The 25,596-nt window shown below is 48.2% G+C and overlaps 1 protein-coding gene across 6 annotated transcripts in view; it reads left to right on the forward strand.

The window, feature by feature from the left end:
* Positions 1–5,113: 5,113 nt before the first annotated feature.
* SMARCD3 (SWI/SNF related, matrix associated, actin dependent regulator of chromatin, subfamily d, member 3) overlaps positions 5,114–25,596 on the forward strand; it is a 62,207-nt gene continuing 41,724 nt past the window's right edge. The window contains exons 1-3 of one of the 6 annotated variants that reach the window (XM_042888053.1): positions 5,114–5,385; positions 17,823–18,040; positions 21,122–21,164. In XM_042888053.1, coding sequence (XP_042743987.1) covers positions 5,308–5,385; positions 17,823–18,040; positions 21,122–21,164 — 339 coding nt within the window. In that variant the 5' untranslated portion in view covers positions 5,114–5,307. The other 5 variants (XM_042888048.1, XM_042888049.1, XM_042888050.1 and 2 more) reach the window with 5 other exon arrangements.

A 25,596-nucleotide genomic window follows, 5' to 3' on the forward strand; every position in this document is an offset into this window, starting at 1 on the left:
GAGAAATCACAACCTGTTACTTCTTGCACTATGAATGTGCAGAGCAGCTCTTCTCCATATTTGCAGCAGCCTTGTGGCTGTTGTCTTCTCTTTCCCTCTTTGGGCTTTACAGCTCTTATCACAATTATGTTTTCCTTGAACCATCTTCATTTCTCCCACACATATTTTCTTTCACACACAGAGCCCCAAACTGCAGAGAATAGTTTGGCTGAGATGCTAACAGTGCGTAGCACAGCAGAAGGATTGCTTCAGAAGGGTTCCAATACTTGCAAAATTTAATTTTGCAGCCTCAGGGAAATCTTGAGCTGGGACAGAAAAGCAATGTGGAGAAAGTGCACACAAAAAGTGGAGACAGGTAGGAGTCTGGAGAGCCATTGTCCCTGCTTTTGTTGCACCAAGGGGATGAGAGCAGTGGGGCAGCACTCGTTCATGCTCACCTGGTTTTGTGTGTGTGTGTCTGTGTGCCTGGTGTAAGCATAGTGCTGTTAATTCATATTCAGCTTATGATGTTGTATCACCAAATATTTTCCTGAAAAAAGAAGCAAAAAACAAACAAAAAACCCAACTAAAATACTACCATCAGTTTTCTCTCTTGATACAGTTGTTGATTCATGGCTTGGTCTGAAAACCTGTGCTCTTCCAAACTCCATCCCCAGCTTTTTGGGATTTTAGTTCTGATTCTCTCTCACAATGTATCTGTGAGCACTACAAACCATATCTTGCTAGGAAATTTAATCAGCATGCTCTCTAGTTCGTTATCTATGTTGTTAATGAGAATATTGAATAATTCTGAACTCAGGAGCAGGTTACCTTTTCTTTGGAATACGCAGAACCTCCATCTCAGGGTATTTTCTGTCTCTTTTTTTTATGCAATACTGCACAAATTCCAAAACTGTTGAGAATAACGGAGATGAGATGCTGGGTCGCAGCCCCAGTGCAGGAGATTTGGGGGCGTTGTTTGGCAGCAAATTGAACAGGAGCCAACAGCGTGCCTGGGTAGCCAGGAACAGCAGCTGTAGCCTGGGGTGCATCAAGCACAGCCCTGCTGGCCGGCTGAGGGGAATGGTTGTCCTGCTCTGTGCGGCCTCACCTTGAGTACTGTGTGTGATTTTGGGCACCACAGGACTAAAGGGACATAAAACTGTTAGAGAACGTCCAAAAGAGGGCTGTGAAGATGGGAAGGGTCCAGAGAGGAAGACGTGAGAAGAGCAGCTGAAGTCCTTTGGTTAGAATCGTACAATCACAAGGTTGGAAGCGACCTGTAAGATCATCTAGTCCAACCGTCTCCTCATCACCATTCCACCACAGGCACTAAACCACATCACGCAGGTTTGTTCAGCCCAAAGAGGAGACTGAGGATCGGCCTCACGGCATCTGGCAGCTCCTCATGATGGTCCACAGCTCCCTCACAGCAGCCTGAAGCTCTTTGTGGCTGTCCTACAGCCCCTCATGGCCCTGCAGCTCCTCACAGGGAGTGAACGGTCAGCGCTGAGCTCTGCTCTCTGACAGCGACAGGGCCAAGGGAACGGCATGGAGCTGTCATGGGAGGGTCGGATGGGGGTGTGGGAAGGGCTGTGCCCAGAGGGCGGTGGGCACGGAGCGGCTCCCCGGGGCAGCAGCACAGCCCTGAGCTGCCGGAGCTCGTGGAGCCTCTGGGCAGCGCTGTGAGACACGGGGTCTGGCTGGCGCGTGGTTCTGTGCTGGGGGTTGGACTCGGTGACCCCGTGGTCCCTTCCAAGTCTGGATGTTCTACGAGTCTGTGCTTTAAGTTTCTGAACCTTGCTGACCTAAGTGACAATTGGATGAGAGAAACCAGGCCCTTTTAGAGCAACCCTGATGTATTTCTTTAACTGCTATTGATTAAAAAATGAACGCAGCTGCAAATGTATTCCTCCCCTCCCACAACTTGCGTTTCTGCTTTTTTAGCCTGACCAGCGTAGTTTAAAATAGCAAAGAAGTAAAAACAAACTAAGCAAATTTGTGGGAGAAAAGATGGCTTCCTGTAGCCCAGATAAGGAGGACAAATGTCAGCTTTCTTTGAAACCTGACTTAAGGACATAGCACCAAGTGAAGCTGAAGGGAGCAATGGAACCACTGTGTGCCCACTGCCCAAGAATGCACTGCAGGGTCTGTCTGTGCCACTGCCATCAGGGCCAGATGTGGCAGGGAGCTGCAGGGCAGCTGGGGAACAGAGAGACTTGAGTTGAGCCAGGCAGCTTTTAAAAACAACAGCAAATCACATTTATTTTCTACACTTTTGAAAGAAAATACATGGGGGAGATAGGAAAAAAAAAAAAAAAAAGAATTTCAAATAAAACTGTATAGTTTTTCTCTGGAGAGAAGGCATGCTTGCACTGTAGCCTTCATCCATTTGTTATGTAAGTGCATTTTACACAAGTCTTCCTTCACAATATTGTGGGGAGTGGAAGAATCGCAGGAATTCAGTGTAATTCTCAGCGAGGTGATGTTGAGTCAGTTCCATCCATTTGTACCGTGGCTTCCACTTGGAAAAAAGGAAAAAAAGAAAAGAAAACAAGTTGTACTGCTTCCTATAGGACTGTGAGCTACAGTTGTACTGAGTAAGGGCTGAGTGCTACTGGTACGTAATTGTTGCCACTGAAGTCTCATTACGTGCGTGGCTACATTGTGTCTGCAGCTCCCTCATTTTCAGGCGGCCGACCCGGTTACCCGATGTTCTCGTAACTCTCGCTATAGAGCTGCTGCGAACATCCAGATAGAGGACAGTACTTATTCCGCTGTATTCACATGAAATCCGGTGGCATTTCCCACCCCATCCCGGTGCTGCGTGATGTAACCGGCTGCCGGCTGAGGCAGGAGCAGCTGCTCGCGTCGCTTTATCTGTAGCGGATCAAACACGAACGGAACCCCACCCCGAGCCCTGCCGCGGTGCTGCAGCCCCCGCCGCCCGTCGTGCAGCGCTGGCGATGATGGAAACGGGTCGCGAGGCGCTGCGGCCGCCATCGCCACGGCTCGGACGGGCGTGCGCCCCAACCGCGCCGCCCCGCGGCTCCTCGGCCCTCCCTGCACAGCGGTCGCAGCCCCGGGGCGCTGCTGGGCGCGGCGTGGAAAGGGTTAAGGCCGTTCCCTACCGCCGCCCCCGCCCGCGCGTCCCCTCGAGGCCGCGGCTGACCTTCACGGAGCCGCATCGGGCACGCGCACCGCCGCCCGGGCCCGCGGGAGCCGCGATCGGTCCGACCGCGGCCCGCTGGGGTTCGGCGCGGAGCCGGAGGGGGCTCGGCCCGGACCCGGCCCGCCGCCCATCCGGGCTCGCGGCTGGCGCACGCCCTGCCCGTGCCGGGCGCGCCGTGGCCATTCGGTGCCGGCGGTGCTGGCGGCGGAGCGCGGGGGGACTCGAGGGGGGACCGCGCGCCGCGCCCTGAGAGCACCGGGCCTGAGCTGAGGAGGCCGCGGGCTCCGGGGCCGAGGGCGGAGACGGGCTCCATCCGGCGACCGCGGTGCCCTTTGCGGGCGGTGCTAGCGGGCCTTTGCCCAGAGCCTTCCCCAGGGAGCCGCGCTGCGCTCGAGCGCCATTCGGTGCCGTGCCGCGGGATGAGGGTGGGGACGCGGCTCCCGTTAGGAGCGGAAATAGCGACGGGTACGGCTTTGTGTCAGCAGCGCTGCTGCGGGTGAACCGCTGCGTCCCTGCGCAGTGCAGTCCGCAAAGAGAAGGCAGGTCGTGTGCTGGGAGCACAAAAGGGCTCACGAGACGGGAGCCGATGTCACCGCATGCTTTTGGGACCTGAGCCTGGCAGGCGCGGGGCGCCGCCGCCATGCTGACACAGCAGCTCGGTTCCCGATCCCACGTGCAGTCGGTTCGGGTCGGCCAGAGCCGAGCGGTTTGGTCCATGCCCCGAACGAGGCTGTGCTGCTGTGCTGGGTGTGTCTGAGCGAGCGGAAGGGGGAGGGCGTTGATAACAGCGCCCGCACGCCCAAACGCTGTAATTCCTGCGGTATCCCGCACGGCTCTGCCTGGGCTGGGGTCACCTTGAACATCAGCAGAGGCTGTGCCTTGGTCCCTGCGCGCACCATGCCGTGTGATCTCCATGGTCTGCTCTTCGCTGCCGGCCGATTCAGTGTCTTTCCCGTGTTTTTTTTTTAACCACTGGGTGAGGGCAGCGATTTTATTCAACTCAGCCCGATTCCCTTCTATTTGCAGCCGTGCCAGAAAATTCAGAGTCCGTAGACAAGAATCTCAAGGAGAGGAACAGAACAAACCCCTCTCGTAGCCCGGCAACATCTCTATCACTGTATCACACGGACGGGAGACAGCAGCCCCCCGCCAGCCGCACACACTGCGGTGCGCTGAGCCCCGCGGCCACGCTGCCGTGCCGTCATGGGAGGCGGCACTGCCGCCCGGCATCGCGGAGAGGTCATCGCCGCGCTCCATCATGGAGGGCCCCTTCCCCCAGCTGGGCCGCGGGGTCTCGGGGTGCTGCGCGGGGTTCTGTCCGAGGAGCCGCGAGCTGCGGCTGCCTAACGGCAGCTGCGGTATTCGCAGCGTCTGCGGCCGTCGATCACGCGGCTCTGTAATGGATCCGTCGTAGCGGGGCCGGAGCGCCCCGGACAGATCGCTCCGGGCGGGGCCGCCGCCATGCTGCCCGCCGCCCCGCTCCTCGCCCGCCCGCCATCCCCTCGCCCCCGCGCCCTCCCTGCCCGCTTCTGGCTCTCCGCCTCCCGCCGCCTCTGCTGCCGAAGGGGCCGTTCTCAGCCTCGCGCTCGAATCGCCGCCAGCGAATGTTTGCGCGCTGCCGGCGGTCCCCGGGGACGGGGCCTGGAGCGCGGCGCGGGCGGAGCGCTGCGGACGGGGGGCGCCATTGTTTCTCGGCGCTCGCCCGCTGCGTGTCCTAATGGGAAAAGTCCCCCGGAGCCGGGCTGGAGCCGCCGCCGAGGCCGCCCCCTCCCCCTCGCCCCAGAATTTACCATCCCCTGCGCCCAGGAGGAGCGGCTGCAGCTCTGCTGCGAAAGGCCGGGACGTGTTTTCAATTTGCCTCCCGCTTATCTCGGGTGTTTGGACAGAGAGGTTTAAAAAGCGGGATTTTCTGTCCCCGCAGAGTAAACACGCAGAGCCCGGCAGCGCAAACTATTTCTGGCTTATCAGTGGAGGAATGCAGCAGCTGAGGCCGAGCGCGAGTGGGCCGTCAGGAAGGCCCTGAAGGGGCCCCCTCCCCACTCCGCGCTATTAGAAGTGTGAGAGCCCAGCAGGACTCAGAGGGGAGAGTTGGAGAAAAAGGCAGAAAAGGGAAAGAAAGAGGAAGAGAGAGAGTGAGAGAGGCTGAGCAGACCCCGATGGCTACAGACGAAGTTACAGGAGGGGCTCGCAAAGCTACGAAAAGCAAACTTTTTGAGTTTCTGGTCCATGGGGTGGTGAGTCGGGAAAGTTAGCGAGCTGGCTGGCTCCGAATCGAGGGATGAGTGGAGAGCGGAGGCTGCGCCGGGCTGGAGCGGCCCCTGCAGCGCGCTCGTGGGGCGCCGCTCCCCGCCTCGCCCGAGAGCCGCGGGGCTGCCGGAGCACGATGTGACCGATCCGTTGCTATAAGGCTTTGTCTGGGGGGTTGCGTGCTGTGATTGCTGCTTTGATTCTCCATGCTTGGTGAATGGCATGCTTCTGAGCCTCGTCACGGTGCGGGATCTGCACCGGGTCTGACCCAAACGGGTTTGTAGGACACTTTGTTCTGTAAGCAAACTTGTGTTTTGAAAAGCAATTCTGATGCTAGTCCGATGCGGCCGTGTGCTGCTGCCTCTGGTTCTCGTCTCCAGCCTGGGCTCTGATGTATCCTCTGGCTACTTAACAGGTGACTTTCAGGGGCTTGGAGAGATTAGCGCTGCAGATCTGTGCCAGTCGATGGGTGCTCACCCACGAGGGAACGCCAGGTTGCCGCGCTTAATTAAAGGAATCGCTCAGGTCTTTAAAAAATCACCAGCTTTTGTTTAAGGAATCAGGTCTTTGATCTCCATTTAAGGGGATATGCTAACCTTGTTTTGCTGCCAGCAGAAATGATGTTCTTTACATGACTGATGGTTGGAAGCGACCACCATTTATAGCATTTGGATTCCTTGTGTTGATACACTTTTGACGAAATAAGACCCAGGAAATGCCGATGTTGTTCAGATGGAGACAGTCCCTGCATGTTTTCTCTCTTGAGCATTCTGGCGCCTTCTGTGACACCTTTTTGAAGACATCTGCTGGGCGTTCCTGTACAAAGGAATCTCGGGAGCTCACTGCAGGCCTCTGGGTTCTCTCTATAACTCAGGCTAGCTCCAAATGTATTGGATCTAGCCTGTGTCCTGCAGAGCCTGGCTGTGATGAGCTTGCAGGGTGAAGGACTTTTAGATGGCATTCTGTTCTTTGAGAGCAGTGAGCAGGCAGTGTGGTGCCGATGTACATCAGCAGTCTGTTGCTGGATGGCAGGTACGACAGAAGCAGGTGTGCAGATCTGTGGCAGTAGCTGTGCTATGGACATGTGAGTTCATTCAGATGGTCTGGCTCAGGGTGGCTGTAGCTGGGCAGACCGTGGGCATCCTGGAAGGGCTGTGCACATGGGAGGCTGTTTCCTTTCCCAAGGTTTCTACTGGCACAACACTGCTCTTCCTTTGGTATCGCAAAGAGTTGCTGAGATAGTTGGATGAATCTGCTTCTTCCCCGGGTAGATATGAAAGGAGCCTGCCAGCCTCTTATGCATGAGCAGTGTTAATTCATACCAGAATTAATGCAGCAGAACTTGTTTCCGTTACTTGTTTGGATGCTAGAGAAGTCTGACTTGTCTGCACGGACTGCTTTGCCACCAGCGGCGTCTCACTTGCTGTCTGCACTGCCTGAGTACCTGCATCTGTTCGCTTGTTACCTTTCCACTGCCTGTCAGTGGGAACAGAGTTTCTTGTCCGGCATTCCTTGCCCGAGCTCCTCTTGTAGGACCCTCTGCATTCCTCCTTGATGATTTCCTTTGGTTATGCTTTTGCTTCCATGCTTGTTCTTCACTTCTAGTTTCTTCCTGATCTCAGGTTCATTTTGATCAAAGTAGGTTGAGGCAGTCAGTCTTCCATTGCTTACAAAAGACCCAAAGTTTCAACTTCATTTACCTGTTTACGTATCATATGAAATAAAGGCGCTCCCCTGGGCGCACGTACTGCAGTCTCATCACCGCACGGCGAGTCTGCATCTGAATCAATTCCTTCAAAATTCAAGAGCAAACTTTTCCCGAATGCCTTGAAATCAGGCTGTGCCCCCACTGTGTCAGGGAAAATCTCCTCTTCAGATTATTAGTTTTTTATTCTCTCCTTGGCAAAATTATCTGTTTTGATTATTGCAGGTATTATTATTGTTATTGCCTCATTTTTCAGAAATAGGGGTATTAGACAGAATGTTGTGAGACAAATTTTTACTGTTTGAGCGATTAAATAGAAAGGAGAATTTTGCAGTATTTACTGAGAGCTGTTGGGTTTTGGGTTTATTTGATCTTTCTGAAAACATGAATTCCTTTGCTAAGGTCGCTTCGCCCTTTGCTCTCGTGTGTTCCATCTTGCCTTTGTTCTCCGCCATGCTGCCGGCTCAGGAGGTCTCTTCTTCCTTTTATGTCATGCAGATGGGGTCCCTCTGCAGTGTCAGAGCCGGTAGCGGTCAGAAGCCTCAGGTGTGACACTGCGTCCTGCCGGAGTCATTTGTTACACCTCTGCTGAGCGGTTCTTCTTGTCAGAAGGCCGCATTTCTGCCCATTGCTCGTTAGATTTCCCTCACTCCCGGGCTGTGGATCGGGGCCTTACACACTCTATCTGTGGGAAGAGGGATTTTTGCACAGGCTTCATCATCCTTCGCTGTCATTTTTTCCCCCTCTGCTCTATTTCCGGAACTTTTATGGATAAATACAGCTTTAATGACCTCCTGCACGCTCCTATGTTTTTTATTAGTGTGTTTTGGACATTTTGGGCTGCCTTTATGACATCTCCCTCTGGGTATCTGGTTGTTTTCAACTCTTCTGACCCAAACCAAATTATTAATCTTCGTGCTGGATGCTCCTCGGTTTCTGTCCTGGAGGCTCTACGTCAGCCTCTCTGTCGGCATCCCTTCACTGGATGTTATCTTTGTCCTTTGTCTTTTTTTTCCTCCTTTCTTTCTCAAATAGGTATCTTCATGTAGAGCCTTGGGAAGATCCATGTATTTTGTCAAAGCTCTTGCCCAGACTTGTGTCCTTTTGCGACTCAATTGCAGAAATCCTCTCCTCTCTGGTGCTCGCACTGAGGCCTTTGCAGTGTTACCTTCACACAGGAGGCAGCTGAGGGGTTCGTTTTCTTGTGTGGTTGTTCTGACCCTTTTAAATCTGTTTCCCTGTCCTTTCTCTGTGCCCACTTTTTCTTCCTTCCAAAACGAGTCTTTTTGAATTCCGTGCACAAGCTGTGCCAATAGAAGACCATTCTGTTTCTTGGCTATTGGGTCTTTTCTGTATTTACCATATACTTCTCAGTTCATATCACCTTCTTTGTATAGGGATCTAGTTCTTTGCTCTCTGTGTCGTGCTTGGGAAGCTCTTCCTCTAAACATAAGTCCTTAATAAGTCTTTTCTTATGGTTCCTGCTAATCTCTACACTTTAATAGTCATTATACCTCACTGCTGTTAATGTGTACAAACCTGCACATCACTTGTGTGACTCCTTTTTTGATCCCCATTCTTACTGTGTGGTTGTTCACCTCTCATAGAGTTTGACAGTAAGTTGAGGAGCTGTCTCACGTGAAACAGCATTTAGAACAGTGAAAGAAGGGTCTCAAAGCATACCGTGATGTAAACATACTTAATACAGAAATTAAATAACTGAAAATAGGTTAAAAGACACATCTGATGTCCCAAGGATGTATATGGAGTGTTTAATATTTAGTAAAGTTATGGGAAAAGGGGTGAGCAATGACTTTGATAAATAAATTTTGCACCTCCTCGTATACTGCAGGGTTTAAATGAGCTGTGACCATCCAGGAGGAAGACTCAGATGTCTTTGCAGGCTGCCTACTATGTGGCAGCAGCCACTGCTACTAAGAAAGCAAATTAAATATTAACTTCATTAAGAAGTGGGACAGGGGGGTGGTGCAGAAGATGTTGTAAATCAGTTGGAATGTACTTAGAAGAATGTATTTTTTTCATGTTGATGGTTTGCATGACAAATAAGCAAAAGGAGGAGTAACCCAGATGGCAGTGACAGTGGGAGGGCTGCAGAGTCTTCATCAATAAGAGGCTGTGGAACTCGCCGTGAGGGGCTTTGTAGGAAGAACGTGTGTGTGTTTTTTTCGTAATACCTTGGGATGGAGATTGATGAGGAAAGCTGCAAAGTCTCCGTTGCTGGAGGCTGCAAGAAACTGGTTAAGAGAGTAAATGTCTGTCAAAGATGATGGGGGCTTTGGTGATGCTTTATCGAGAAAAGGAAGGACTGGATGACCTCAAGGATTCATATTTCAGTTTGGCATCAAAATGGTGTTTATTCTGTTATAATGGGGAGAAGTAGAGGTGTTTTCCCCAAATTGAATGGTGATTGATTTGAAGTAGATACAAGTAATTCTTTCAGCTGAAGAAATCACTACAGAAGTAGTGATGTGAGGAGAATATTAGGTTTGAAAAATGACAACACAGATTTTGCTACTGAAAAATATCTCAGCATTTTTTTTATTATCACGGATTAAATACTATCTTGTCAGTGCCCAAACTCTAGAAGGGGTAGAAAGGAGCTTCATGAACAGTCATTTTTGAGCACTTTGTTCCACTGGCCTAATACAGGGTGCTCTGTGCTAGGATGTTGTCACAGCACAGTTTCTGGAACACAGGCACTGGTTTGCTGCATATGCATTTCCTGTTTTATTAAACAAGGAGATGTTTGGGTTGAGCTTAAGGCAGCCTGGGGAATTCAGCGTTTGTTTGGGAAGGTGCTTGCAGAAGCCTGGTAGAGTCACAACGTACAGCACTGTAAAGCAAAAGCAAGCTGCCAGCAGGACCACAGGGCTGGTCTTCTCGCTCCGAGCTCGGTGCAGAAAAGTTCACATGTAATCAAGAAAATCAAACCATCCTAATTCTTGATATGTCTTTAATAAGTAGTTCATGAGATTTTGCAAAATGAGCTTGTTAAGAATATTCATGTTGTCCGTCGCGAAAAGTTCAATGTGCTGATAAACAGAGGTGCAGGGGTGCGAACGGTGTGTGAGATGTTCGAGTTGCTCTCCTGTTTCTTCCAAAAGAAACTGGAGAGACACGAATCCAGTCACACCGGGTCATTGAGCCCCGCGTGCCCAGGCTCCTGGGGAGTAGCAGAAGACTGCATGGAAGCTGCAAGGCAAAAAATCAGCAGTACTGCTTCCAAATGCTCCGCGCTTTGTAGCTCTGGAGTTTTCCGGCCCAGAGAGATACTGCATGTTTAGTACCTCTGCGAATATTATTGATGGAGAGTAGTTTGCTGATATTTTCTTGAATGCACGTAAGCGTCCAGCAGGCACAGCGTTCTGTGTCAGGAACTTTTGCAGCTTATCTTACGTGAAGACGTGCCTTGTGCTAGCAGCTGTTAGCCGCTGTCTGGTTCTTGTAAGGGAAGAGGCAGTGAGGACTTGATCGATCTCCTCCTCCTCTGTGACGTTGCAGAGCTCTGCGCTCTGTCTCCTCCCTGAACCGCTCCTTTTACAGGCTGGAAAGCACATTCTGGCTGTTGTTCCTCACACCAAATCCATTCCATAGCACATTAGATCACTGCAGTGGATGCGATCTGATTTATTAAAAGTAGCGAGCTGATGGAACTCAAAGGCAGTGCATTGGGTTTGCTGGTTTCAGTTCCAAAGGCTGTTTTTTTCTGTTTGTTTTTGAACTGTTTGTATCCAAGTGCTTTGTTTGAGGTTTGATATCTCGTTCTTCTGAGCTCTGGGTGGGCATGCATGAAATAGATGTTCCCTGACCTTTGTCTTAAGTCACAATGCACAGTTCTGAAAATGTAGTATTTTTTAAGTTAAAGATTTTTTGGATTGTTGTGCACATTTCTCAAAATAGATGGAACTTGGAAGTCACAGCTGTGGAACGCTTGGACCCTATTTCTAGGATGTGAGTGCTCTTGGGAAATGGAAGGTGAATATGGCAGTGAGCAATAAGAACGAAAATATAGATGCTTCTGCTTACTAAATTTGTAAAAGATTCGTAAAAGATACTAAAAACAGGAACCCATGTGAGGTCACATCTGTAACTATCGTAGGGCAGGGGAGAAGCTGTCCACAACTTCTTTCGTGGTGTGAGTCCATGTGGGCTCATTCAGTAGGGCATTCTCTGCTGGGAAGCCATTTGTGCAGTCTCCATTCCATTGCCATGAGGCAGTGTCACCTTAGCTAAATTTCTTAGCTGTTACGTACACTTCCAGTGACCTGCTCTTAGCTCAAGGCATCATCTGAACCTCTTCTTGCTCGTACCTGAAATAAATTAGCAGCTGCTGTAATGTTATGTTGTAAAGAAAGGCTGCCCAGCCGAGGTAGCTCCTATTTTTAGCTTCCAAACTACTCTGGGATTTTTGTTGCTCTTGTGAAAATGTATCAATGTATTTCTTAACACGAGGCCCGTAGTTGTTCACTGCTTGCCATCAGAATCCTCTTACGTGGTACCAAGGTGGATAGTATTTGCTTTTCAGAAGTATAGGATCTTGTATGGACACTCGGCGCTGTATTGCACTGCAGTGACTCCCAGCTCTCTGTTTAGCCCCTTTCCAAACCTTCTGTAGGTGCCTTTGCTTTTCCTGACACTTTCTTTTCCTCGTGCCCATCAGTTCTCCGTGTTTTTGTCCTCTCTCTGTGATTTTCAGACAGCAGCCCTCTTTTTATCTACATCAACATTTTGGCTGCTATGATGTTGATGATGCTTGAGGAAAGCCTTTGCAGTAGAAATTCATAGAAAAGCAGCTCTCCACTGCTGTCTCATTTCTTCCATCAGAAAGAAGTTCTCATCAAGAATGGCTTAGGTTGGAAGGGACCCTAAAGATCATCTGCGTCCAAACCCCTGATGTGGGATGTGTTGTCAGCCAGAGCCCCATCCAGTCTGGCCTTGAACGCCTCCAGAGATGGGGCACCCACAGCCTGTGCCAGGGATTCACCACCTCTGAGTAAAGAATTTTTTCCTCGCATCTGACCTAAATCTCCCTTCTTTTGGTTTAAAGCCATTCCCCCTTGTCCTGTCACTATTGGACTGTGTACAACGCTGCTCTCCCTCCTGTTTATAAGCTCCCTTTAAGTACTGAAAGGCTGCAGTGAGGTCTCCCCAGAACCTTCTCTTCTCCAGGCTGAACAAGCTCTGCTCCCTCAGCCTTTCTGAGCAGGAGAGGTGCTCCAGCCCTCTGATCAGCTTTGTGGCCTCCTCTGGATCTGCTCCCACATTTCTCTGTGCTGAGGGCTCCACATCTGGGCGCAGTACTCCAGATGAGGCCTCACAAGGGCAGAGCAGAGGGGCACGTCCACTCCCTGCCCTGGTGTCGCTCCTCAGCTGATGCAGCTCAGGATGCAATTGGCCTTTTGGGCTGCAAGCGCATGCTGCCGGCTCAAGTCCAGCTTTTTGTTCATCAGGAACCCCAAGTCCTTCTCCGCAGGGCTGCTCTCAGTGAGCTTTTCCCCCAGTCTGTACACATCTAGGATTGCCCTGACCCAAGTGCAACTCTTTGTTGAAACTTGTCAGGTTCATGTGGGTGAACCTGTTCAATTTTCAATTTCAGGCTTGTCCATGTCTCTTCGGATGGCATCCCCCCTCCCAGAAGTGGTGTCAGCTGCACCACTCAGCTTAGTGTCATCTGCAGACTTGCTGAGGGTGCACTCAATCCCGGCATCGATGTCATTGATAAAGATATTGAAGATGAGTGGTGTCCCCCAGGGGTCAGTGCTGGGACTGATACTCTTTAGTATCTTCATCAATGACACTGACAGTAGGGTCAAGTGCACTCTCAACAAGTTTGCTGCTGACACCAATACGTGGGGTGCAGTCGATGCACCAGAGGAACCTAAATGAACTTGATCAGCAGGCCCATGTGAACCTCATGAGGTCTGACAAATGCAAATGCAAAATCTTGCACCTGGGTTGAGGCAGCCCTCACTACCAATACAAGCTGGGGGATGAAAGGATTGAGCACAGCCCTGCTGAAAAAGACCTGGGGCTACTGGTGGGCGGGAAGCCGGACATGAGCCAGCAATGCGTCCTCAGCCCCAGAAGCCAACTGTATCCTGGGCTGCATTGAAGGAAGCGTGGCCAGCGGGTCCGGGGAGGTGATCCTGCCCCTCTGCTCTGCACTGTGAGGCCTCACCTGGAGCACTGCGTCCAGATGTGGAGTCCTCAGTATGGGAGAGACGTGGACACAAAAGGGTCCACACCAGGATCCAGCTGTGGTGTCCCTGTGCATTGCAGGGGAGTTGGAGTACATGGCCTTTGAAGGTCCCTTCCAACTCTAAGGATTCGGTGATTCTAAAAACACCAATCCCCAGAGAGACACCTGCTCATCACTGGCCTCTACCTGGGCATAGAGCCATTGACCACAACGCTCTGGCTGCAGTTGTATCCAAATAATTCTTTATCCACTAAATAGTCAACTCTTCAAATCCTCTCTCTCCAAGTTAGAGATTAAGAGTGTGGTGTTGAGCCATATTTCAGAGCCTTGCAGAAGTCCTGGGAGATGACATCAGTTGCCCTTCCTTTGTCCACTGATGCTATCCTATCATCATAGAAGGCCACCAGACTGGTCAAGCCTAATCTGCCCTTGGTGAAGCCATGCTTGCTGTTGTGGATCATCTCCTTGTCTTGCATGTCCTTTAATGTAGCTTCCAGGAGCGTGTGCTCCATGATCTTCCCAAGCACTGACGTGAAGTTCACTGGCCTGTAGTTCCCCAGGTCTTTCTTTATCCCTTTCTTAAAAATAGGAGGGACTTCACCTGACAGCTGTGACTTTCCATATGTGATGGAATACAGCTTGGCAACATGAGGATGAGGGCAGAAGCAGAGACAGATCCTTATCCATAGGCAGTGGTACTTCACAGATCTCTGAAGAAATGTGATAGAACTGTAATACTCTTTAGTATTACGGCAACTTTTTTTTTATGTCAGTATTGTGAAAAATTCAGTGCGTTGTCTGCTACTGCCTTCTCTTGCGCATGTGTTTGAGAGCAGAACAAGCCTTTAGGTAAGATAAAGTGCTCCTTTTACAGCGGTTTACATAGAGAAAGTGTTTCCATATCTGTTGGGTGCCTTGGGTTTTCAGTGGGGAGATGGCAGTTGCAGTATCTACATATGACGTAGGATACGAGAGTACAAGAAGTGAAGGGAAGGAGTGAGGCGCGTGAAGGGGTGCGATCAGATGAGCTGCCCGCGGCGCTGCAGCACTTGCTAGAGCTGGCTCCTTCTGGTTGGTCCTTTCAGTATTTCAATGTTTAACAAAGGAAACTGAAAGAAATTCAAGGGTGTCAGACTTAGATCAAGAGTAGGCCTGGCTTGCTGACCTCATTCTCCAGTATTTAAGGTGTTCTATGTGGAATCAGAACAGGGGGCCTGCAGTGTGATCCATGTGGCCAGTCAGTCTCCATGGGGAGTGAAACACGAGATGCTGGGATCTTCACTCTTCTGAATGACTGTCAAATGTCCCGGGATGATCAACAGGCAACAGCAGGCCCCCTTATTTGGAAGAAGGCCACAGTTTGTAGATTGACAGACAACGGAAAGATCTTAAATACAAGCTCAAGTGTGAAGCCTGTTCTGGGCCATTTGTTTCTACTGCATTTGCCTGGGTCTGAAAGTGGGAAAGGGGGTGGCTGCTGTGTTTCAGCAGTCTTCATAGCTCAATGTTTATGAGAGAAAATGTTTTCAGCTCTGCACAGAGCCTCCATTTTGCCTGTTTGCTGCCTCCTGCTGCTTCTGTTCTCAGTGGCCATACCCATACTCAATCCCCTATGTGAATACTTGCTGAAGCCTGCCTGCCTGGCTGTGCTGCGCTCTCTCCCCTCGACTTTCCCTCTCTGTCCAAACCAATTATAGCTCTGGTTCTTTAGTGATCATTCCCCTTCTTTCTTCCTTCCTTTTCCTTCAGGCATCCAGGCACAAGGAATATCTAAGACTTGTAATGACCCGGGAGGGCCCTGAGCTGGGGCTTTGGGAACTACGGAGGATGTGGGTTGCTAATTTGGAGATGCAGCTAAGCACTGTTGCTTGGGGTTTGCAGCCATAATAGATGCTTTTTTACTGTAAAATGTAAGTTGGAGCATAACATAAGAGCAGCTTTTCTGGCTCAGAAAAGGTTCCCCTGGGCCTGCAGTGCTACATCTAACAGCAGCTGTAGCAGATGGCTCCAGTAGGCAGTGACAGGGTGCTGTACAAAGCAGCAGTCTCCAAACTCCTTTGGTCTTGCATTCCTATCATTACTAATATGAACAGAGATTAAAAAAGAAATGAGACAAAGATGAAATAATCTCAATTAAATAAACATTTTTAATGGTACAAAAAATCTTTTCTTCCAGCATCCCGCTGCACCCCTTGGGGTGCACACATTCCACTTTAGTGACCATGAGGATACTTTTCCCACATATTTTTTCAGTCTTCAACTGTTGATACCTCAGAGAAGTTTCTAAGCCAAAAATATTTTCTGTGTCTTTAACATCTCTTTGAAAAGTAGTTCCACAGACTCACTGCCCACTGTGTGAAACCACCCCGTTCTGTCTATGAACCTGACTCCTTGTGGGTTCCTCTGTTTATGCACCAGATGGGACAGTGAACAGTCAGTCTCCATCTGCCCTCTCCAGGCTGCTCGTGATTTTGCAGAGCTCTTGAAAATGCCCGCTTAAGATTATCGTCATGATTTACTTTTACCTCATTAATATTCTATAACCAATTATTTATCCATAATGGATGCTATGGCCTCATAGTTTCATGAAAAGAATCTGTAGAGAGAATCACACAGATTCAGAGAATTGTAGGGGCTGGAAGGGGCCTCTAGAGGTCATCCAGTCCAACCCCCTGCCAAAGCAGGCCCCCTACAGCAGGCTGCACAGGTAGGTGTCCAGGCAGGTCTTGAAATCTCCGGAGGAGGCTCCACAGCCTCCCTGGGCAGCCTGTTCCAGCACTCCGCCATCCCCACTGTGAAGAAGTTCTTACATTTGTGCAGAACTTCCTGTGCTGCAGAGAGGGTTTGCAGAATCACATAATCCCAGAACTGTAGGGGTTGGGAGGCACCTCTGGAGCTCCATCCCCCATGGCAGCTCTCTGCAGCACTCAGTTGCACGGTGTCCAGAAGGGTTTTTGGGATCTCCACAGGAGACTCCCCCACCTCTCTGGGCTCCGGTCCAGGGCTCTGCCACCCTCACAGCACAGCAATTCCTCCTCACGTTCAGATGAACTCCCTGGGCTGCAGTCTGTGCCCTATGCTCCTCATCCTGGTGTCGAGCACCACCAAACGGAGCCCGGCCCCCTCCCCTGCCCTTCCCTTCAGGTCTCCATCGGCACCGCTCAGATCCCTCAGCCTTCTCTCCTCCACACACGCAGCCCAGGGCTCTCCCAGGCCCCACCAGGAGCTGCTCCAGGCCCCACCATCTCCGCATCCTCCACTGGGTTCCTCCAGCAGTTCCCATCTGCCTGGACCTGGGCAGCCCAGCGCTGGGTGCACTGCTCCAGCCGTGCAGCCAGGGCAGGGCGGATGGGGGCATCACCTCCCACTCTCTCTACAGTGCATTCCAGGGCCCCATTGGCCTCCTTGGCCACCAGCACACCCTGCTGGTCCACAGTCAGCTGTGGTCAACCACTGGTTGCCTGTCGGCCACCATGACCCCCAGGTCCTTCTCTACTGCGTTTCTTTCCAGCAGCTTGGCCTTCATCCTGTACTGATACTGCAGTTATTCCTTGTCACATGTAGGATTTTACGCTTGCAATTTCAAATTACTTTTATGTATGATAGTTTTTATTTATATATTGGTTCAGATGTATACAATGTGTGTGTGCATTGTGTATTTTCACAGATAGGTAAAGATCTCTAATAAATACTTTCATTCCTCTTAGAGTGAAACTAAAATCTTTCCGCTTTCCTGTTTTGAGGAAACAATTATTTTAATGGTGTTTTTCCTTGAGGAATATAAACCTCAGTATGGCATCAGCTTTCCTGAGTCTTGTTCAGCATTAAGTTTGCAGTCTCACCTAAAGAGAAATTTCAGAGTATGGTGAAGTCAATGTAAATGTCTGGACTTTAGAATACCTGCAGGGGCTGCTGACGAAGTATCACTTTCTTTTTCTTCTTGATCAGAGACATGACCTTTTCTTAAGGGTTCTTGTCATATCATAAACTTGGGATGCTCTCCAGCATAGGTGGAGGCAAAGGCTTTCACTGGAAAATGCTTTACTGCAGTGCTTCCGTAGTTCAGCTCTGCCTGTTACAGAGTCCCTACTGATCACAGCAATCAGTTGGTCCATTCAAAATCTGCAGTACTGAAGAAGTCACGAAGCTTTTGCTTTGATTGGCATGTGGACTGCACCTATTTGAACCGTGTGTTGCATGCTTTGGTAAGAAGGTAGAGCTGTCTGCTGTAAGCTGGCCTGAATGCTACTGACCACTGAGTGCTTTCCCATGTGCAGTCTTCTTCATCTCTGTTTCCCGTCCCATTATCACTGTGTTCTGCTTTATGATGTTCAGGGAGTTCCAATTCAGATCTCTTGTGCTCTGTGTTGCTGCTTATATGTAAGGTTGGTAAAAATGGGGAACTTGCGGGAGCTGAGTGTGATTGTGTACAAATATTAATGCAGCTGGAGAAGCAGGGACCAAACTGTCTCTTTTTTTCTGTTTTGCTTCTTCCCTAGCGACCTGGGATGCCATCAGGAGCTCGAATGCCCCATCAGGGGGCTCCCATGGGTCCCCCAGGCCCTCCATATGTTGGAAGCCCCTCGGTGAGACCTGGGATGCCCCAGACTGTGATGGAAACAACGAGAAAACGTACTGCACCACAGCAGGTCCAACAGCAGCAGGTGCAGCAGCAAGTGCAGCAGCAGCAGCAAGCTACTCAGAACCGAACCAGGAGGTGAGTATTCCAGAAAGGAAGTGTGGGGAAAAAACCGAGGAAGAAAATCTTTATTTAGTAATAAGTAAGAGCTTTAAGATTGAATGAGATAAACCAGAAGATTTATATAGCATCAGTTTCTTAAAGCAGGAAAAAAATGGTAAATTTTACTCCATACTTTGCTTAGGAATGGTCTCTAAAGACAATGACCTTTAATAAAGTCTGTTTCTGCTGATGAAATGCTTTCAGCTTGTGGGTATATCAGGCTATAGAGCTGGCCATCACATTTAGCCCATAAAGTTAACGATCAATTCGTTTCTAATATAATGCAATTATTGTGTAATTTGTTATCTGTTCCCTACGTTTCTCTAATTTCTGACTGGCTAACAAATTGGTTTGTAAACAAGAGACAAGTGGAAGAGATTTTTTTGTTGGTAATGTCAATACTTGATATGTTCACTCAGATGAGTGGTCATAAAACTTGCAATTTGCAGGCATTGCTGCGTTTAGGGATAGAGGTACCCATGGGAATTTTTCTGCAATCTGAGAAGTTTTTTTTTTTTTTTTTAAGGAGCTTTCTTTCAATTATATGCATGCTTTGTACGGCGCTGATTACATTCTGTCTTAAATCATATTTTTCCAGTTTCTTTCTGCAACTGATCAGACCTTATAATACTTGTGTTCTGAGGCGTGAGCCAGTTCCTGATAGGGTGCAGTCACCCAGGTTTGACTGCCTTTTGCAAGATTCCTGTGGGCATATATAGGATCATGCAGTGTTCTAGTGGGGTCATCGTACCCAGTTTTAGGTAAAACATGATTTCCTAAGATCAGTGCTTCGTGAGCCCTGCTCTATCTACTGTATAGGCCTTGGGTCGGCAAGCCAGACTTGAGAATGCTTATGTCTTGGATGCATCTGGAAAGGACACAAGTCCTGAGAGAATTAATATATTAAGGTTCAACAAGATTAAATATAGAAGGAATGTGTGTGGGTGCAGCATGAGATGCATGTGCGTCATGAAGGCCTTGCCCATGCACTAGCAAAAATGTGCATTCCATGGCACCTCCCAGGAGATCCTCCAGGAAACTGCACACGAGAACGCGTAGCCCTCAGACAGATGGGATGGAGACAGCCTGAAAACTGCCGCAGCAGGATGATGAAGTTAAACTTCAGTCACTAACCAGTTTCCAGGGATAACTGAAGAAGAATAGTTTGTTTCCTGAAAGTCAATGCCATAAATCACAGAAGGAAGCAGTTCCTCCCTCCCTGTTCTTAAGTTCAGTTTTTAATTTCTAGCAATTATCACCACTATTGTGAGCCCAGTTTACACCAATGCATGTTAGGTTCTCAGGGAAGTTTCTGTTCCTTTGCTGTACTGTCACTCCAGGCAGTGTTTTCAGTGTTTTCCCCTGGTTCATTCCCACCTCCCTGTCATTTCCCATTCCCTGAAAAACTTCCCTAGTTTTTCAGGCAGACTTTTCTGGAAAACGTTGGGTCCCATTCTGGGATTAATCGAGCCCCACGTTTCATGGCAATAAAGGGCCAAGAAAGTGTAATTTTCCTTTCTTGCCAGGTTTGAAGGTCAGAAAGCAGGTAAATCTCTTTTTTGTAACAGATTCATGGAAAAGTTTTTAGAGCCAAGTTGTTGGGGTTTTGTCACGTTTGTTTTTGCTATTTAGCTGGAAGCCTTTGGGGTTGCTGTGGGTGCATGTTGCACTTCTCTCTAGAGGATGGAGTTTGCTCCAGAATCTGCGAAGAGTTTCAGTGCAGTTTCGATTTTTGTCATTTGCAGGAGGTGTTGGAGATTTAAACCCCATGTTTAATGTTCCGGTCCCATTATTTCTGCACTTTTAAAAAAAGGACGTTGTTCATCTGTGAAATTGTGTGTGACTGCGTGCGTAAATTTTCTGCCCAAGGAAGGATGTAGTTTTCACCTCCAAGAACAAAGAGTTCCTCAGAGTTAGGCTTCTGTGCAGACGGGGAGGACTCTGGTATTTCAGGCCAGGCTTATTATGAGCAAAGGTGAGAAGGGAGTTGGCCACACTGGTGTGTGCAGAAGCAGCTTTGATGTGGACGAGGCTGATGACAGAATTCCCAGACGAAAGCTGTGTGGAAGGGCGTCCCGTGACGTAGCAGATCAGCAGCAGGCAGTCGTCTTTACCTCATTGGTCTGTGTCACAGATGGAGTGATTAACCTTCTGCTTAAGATAAAGGCTTCACAGCTTGTGGAGGTGAAGAGTAAGGCTTGAATTTCTTCTTGGCCTTGCTGGAGAAAGTGAGGTGACAGTTTGATGGGAGCAAAAGTTTTTCAGAATCTGAAGGCTTCAAAATACAATGTATTTGGCAGTCTTCCCAGCAGTACCATTTCTGAGGCATATCTAGATTTGGCTGTATGCGTGCGAACACAGGAGTGTTTAAAAGCATGCAGCCATAAATGTGCTTGTGTATGGGCACGGACGCATTGTGCATACGCACTACCGGCACACGTTTATCTTCTCGCATTGACATTCATAACATGAATGATGAACAAGCATGAAAACATAAACTGACAGCGTTGAAAGTCATTCATTTCAGTGAAACGAGTGTATTTATGTAAGGGTGCATAAATACGTGTGTTTTCGTACACAAATGAACATTGCCACTCAATTTGGGACATAAATGAATGCATGCTCAGATCCATTTGAACAAGATCACATTCAGCTTACAGGCACTCACCTCTTCCTCGTGCGTGGACGTAGATATGTCTGTGCACACTTCCACACACGTGCTGTCCTTCGACATGCTCTTTCTGCATCCATGGATGGCATGTGCACACGTACTTGCATACACTGCTGCTCTGCACCGCAGAAGATGCTGTGATCAAAGAACTTGCGTACTTCTTTCCAAGATGCATAACAGACAGCCTTGATTTGTTCTTAGCTAACTACCTCCCCAGGCTGCTGAGAGAAGGGGTCCTAGGTCCCGGGCATGGGTGAGACCCTTTTGCTGATGCATGCACAGCTGTGCACCAGCATGTGGAGATGTCAGGATAATTTAGCAGGTGGCCTCGTTACTCCTAGATCTGTCACCATGGTAACGTGTTTTTTTCTTTAAAAAATGTACAGTGCCAAGAGGAGGAAGATGGCTGACAAAATTCTCCCTCAGAGGGTGAGTCGCTTTCATTTCCTATTCCCTTCACAATCAGTTCAGCATCTTAGCGTAATTAGAGGGATTTTATAAAATACTTTCACTTTTTGTTTAAAAATCTAATTAAAAAGTAAGTAGGCAGTGGGTGAAAGTCTGGAGAGCCAGGCTGGGGCTGGGGCTGGGGGCTGGGAGCGTGGGGTGCAGCCTGGCCTGTGTCATCCCCTTGTGCTGGGCTGGCTGTGCCAGCACTGCCACTTGCTGGATGGACGGTGGTGCTGGACTGTGAAGTACATGACTTGATGCTGGGGCCCTTCGAGGCTTAAAGATGTTTTTGATCAATTTTTAAGGCTGGTTCAGAGTGCAGCTGTGCTTGCAGGAGGTGGACTTGTTCTTAGTTCTCCCTGGCCCAGAACACCTGACAGCTCCTAATTTTTGCAGTTGCGTCTTAGAATCTATATAAACAGCAGAGTTCAACAGGCCTGTGTTATTCGGTTATTAATTCTCTTATCTCTGCAGATATGTCTATCTTTTAGTTGCTGAATATGCTTGATCCTCAATGCTTAAATCTTCCACTTCCTTTTTAAACACAAGGATTTCTCTTTCATTATTCCCAGGCTTCTCTGTTTCTGTCCCCTACTTAGTACAGTTCTCCTAAAACCTGGATGGTCCCAAAGGACAAGACCCTCAAGTCTTCAAAGCGCACACACTCATCATAAGGTAGTCCTGGTTTCTTTGGCTTCTGCTGATCTTTCTGGGCTCAGAATTCTTTTCAGAGGTGTGTAGCTCTCTTCTTCAAGTCTGCCTTTCAACTGCTGATGTAAACCCAAACTCTACAGCAACCTCCAGATTCTCTTCTGTGATGTTCCAATGGTGCCCAGTTACAACCAGTTGAAGAAACGAGCCCTTTTTGGTACACCTAATAGCAAATGTTCACTTCCTGTCACTCTGTGGCAGTACAGGCTTCATGAGTTAGCCATTCATTTTCTCATGCTGCTGTCTTGAAGGGAGAAGGCTGCCATGAAGTCCAGAGTTTTGAACTACTTGCAGTCTCCATGGTGTGTTAAAGCCTCATTCCTTCTTAGGGTCTGTACTTTCTTAGAGTGAAAGCCACATTTCTTGTCTGTCTCACAGTTGTTTTTCAGAGACAATCATCCTTTATGGATGGCATTTTAAACATATGAATACTTAAAAGCTTAAAAAAAAAAAACTTAAAAGAGGTAGCCAAACTTCTCTGGCAATAGAAGACTTAACACCTCTTTATCAAGTCTGTGATAAGTTTTAATGGATGGAGCCTATCCTTCATATAAGTCAAAAAGCTGCACCATTGCTTGCACCATTCAGAACCACGCTGTCACCAGATCTTTCTCTCTTTCATTACCTTTGTTACAGCCAGCCAGTAATTTTAACTGATGCAGTAATAAGACAACACAAATTGCTAGAGTCCTGTCAGTAATGGAGTTCTTATCAGTGCAGTTGAAGCCATGGTATCAGTGGTATGATTTTGTGTCTGGACTAAAGTACTTCTGTAGGCACAGTCAAGTGTGTCAGAACCTCCTGATTCTCACCATTCAGGAGACAGCGAAATGCTGTGTAAATCAGCCTCCTGTCAAGTGGAAGATTTACACTGTGGATAAGGAATGAAATGAAACAGGGTAAAAGTTCCAACTTCCCAAATCTACTTCTGGAGTGATTTTCAGCCAGTCAGCATTTTTTGCTGCCGGCATTCCGCAGACTCTGCCTTGTGTTTCCTGGGAACTGTGAACTGTTCTATTAAACACATTTTACTGCTGAGAACTCTTATGTAATAGAGAGGGGGGTGAGTCCTCAGGGTCAGTTGCTGAGCGAGCCAGGCAGCTGCACGGCTGACCAGCGGCGGGACTTCAGGTCCTGTACCAAGGCTGTGCCTTGGCTGGAGCCTGCTGCTGGCTGCCTGGGGCTACTTTTCTGCTGCAGTGCAGCTGTTTGACATGAGCTTAATTTCATGTAGGTATCACTGTACAAGAACAGTGCAGCCTACCAAACCGCTGCACACCGGAAGATATGAGGGAATGTAGGGAACTTCCTGTCACATCCAGTCTTGTTCACTCTGTCATAGAAGCCATCGCACGCAATTACTGCCTCAAGATTAATTAGCTTCCTTACTTCTGAGGTATTTCAGATTTGGCAGCTTCTCCTCCACACTTTTTTTTGGTTGTTGTTAGGCTTAGCTAGGGCAGTGCTTTTAGTTTTCCAAATACAAATGGCTCCTTATGTTTCTAATCCTCACAGTCCTTCATTATGTCTATCCTGGGCTAAATTCACATCTTTTAAACTTCTTTTAATTTAATTCTTGGGAAACCAGAACTGTACATATTGTATCACCAATACCTGAAAAGCACAGAGGCATTTTTACGTCCACTGGAAAGAGAAGTGATGCCCATTAGAATTAGATTTTTTTTTTACAGCCTTTCCACATGATATAGCATATAGTCATTCTGTGATTGACTAATACAAGTATTTCTATTTTTGCAAGTGATGAATTCCCATGTTAGAGCAGGAATTATTGGTATAGACTTTAAGGAGCATGATCCTGTGCTTTGTAATGTTATATTTCATCCCACTTCTACTGCACATTTCTAAGCTTCCTTACATCCTTTGTCATTAAGTTTTGTTTTGTTAGTATACTTCTTTTTTTTTTTTTTTTTTAAATGCTAGCGCTATTAATACAATTACCTGAATAAAATCGTTCTCAACACCACTCCATGGAATACATTCTGCTTATTTTTTTTTTCCATGCCACTTCTTTACCACATCATTTTTGTTCTAATGCCCACCTTTTCAGTCTTAGTAGCTCTTCCCTTTATGACTGCATGTTAAATGCTTTACTTAAATGAAGTGGACTGGATCTGCTGAGTACCTTTTGTCTAAAATGCAATTTTAATGAACAGAAAGAGACTTCATGAAGTGTAGGCTGACATACTGTAATGTAACAAGGTTTAGAGGTTTTTTTTGTGTGTTCAACGTTGATTACAGTTCTGTGCCACAGCATATGTCATATCGTGTTTTCTTTACATCTGGATCCTTTCTTTTTTCTCAGGTCATTAATACCCTCATTCATTTTCAGAGCAGTTCGTAGGCATCTTCATTCATGGAGGCGTGTGCAGGTATCACCAGCTGACGTGGCCTTTGTGACCTGAGTCTATAAGGCGCGCTTCAGTTTTGAGCTCCGGCCACAAGCTGCCCTTTGGGAAATGACCGCACATCCCACGGCTCTTCTGCCTTCCTTCCGGCCACGTCTGCTCATTACTTCTGGTCACTGTCTGTCTTTTCCTTAGTTGGGAATCATTACGTACTTCTCCAGACACTGTCACTGTGATTCACTGTTCTGTTCTTTAGCTTTTATGCCTACTCACTCTGATGCAACAAGCTCCACTGAAAATTCTTCTGTCTCCACAGCTGTGCATCTCTTTTCCCTATTTAGCTTGCTGAGTGGAGTGCAACTTTAGAACAGGAAACTATGCCTCCCTCATCTCACTGCTCACTGTTAGTTACTGTCTTTCTCAGTGCTTCCCAGATTCTTCAGAGAACTTCTTGTCTAGCTGTGTTGATGGGTTTTGATGCAGCTGTCCTTTTTAATCCTCTCTTCTTCATTCTCCTTTATAAACAGTCAGCTCCTGCTGCTGTTCACTGGCCACTGCAAGGGATTCCTCTGCTCTGCTCTCATACTGTGATAGCTGTCCTGTTGTTTTGTGGTTACTGCATGACTGTTGTCCCCTTTTTCTCCACCTGTGCCAGGATGAAGTGAGACGTCTGGATCTGCTATTTGTTCATAAGGAAGAAATGGCAATCTTAGCAGTAGCAAAGATGAAATAATGAAGTGGAATTGGATCAGTGACCAAGAGATGGTAGTGGATGGATTTCATTTATCTTGGCTTTTGCAAATTTTTCACTTTTCTCCATTATATTCTCATATTCAAGTTGATACATTCTGGTGTAGTTAGGTGGACAACCATACAAGTTAAAATACAGTTGGATGATTGTTCTGAGAGAATAATGTCCAATGGGTCACGCAACCCATTGTGGAAGACAGGGATAAGCCAAGTATCACAGGGATCTGTCTTAGCAGCTGTTCTGTTAAGCACCTTTGTCACTGACCTGGAGGAGGCAGTTGATGTGCGTGCTGTATTATGCTGGGCTGTGTCAGCCTGAGCGATGCCATCCTGTCAAGGAAAGAGGCTATTCCCTGCTATGCCATACTTGTGAGACTGCACCTGAACTTCTGGACACAGGCCAGAAAGAAACTGGAGTGAAGCCCACAGTGGGCCACGTGGGCCAGGGTGGAGCACATGTCTACCAAGAGAAGCTGCGAGATCTGGCTCCCACCTCCATCGTTCTTTTTTGGTTTTGTTTTTTTTTTGGCATTAGATACCATTCAGGAATTCCCTGATTAACTCTGCTCATCTTTTGCCAGGCC

This window comes from Lagopus leucura, unplaced genomic scaffold (genome assembly GCF_019238085.1).
Source record: "Lagopus leucura isolate 7727_CA_CO unplaced genomic scaffold, USGS_WTPT01 Super-Scaffold_100141, whole genome shotgun sequence".
In the NCBI taxonomy this organism is placed as follows: domain Eukaryota; kingdom Metazoa; phylum Chordata; class Aves; order Galliformes; family Phasianidae; genus Lagopus; species Lagopus leucura.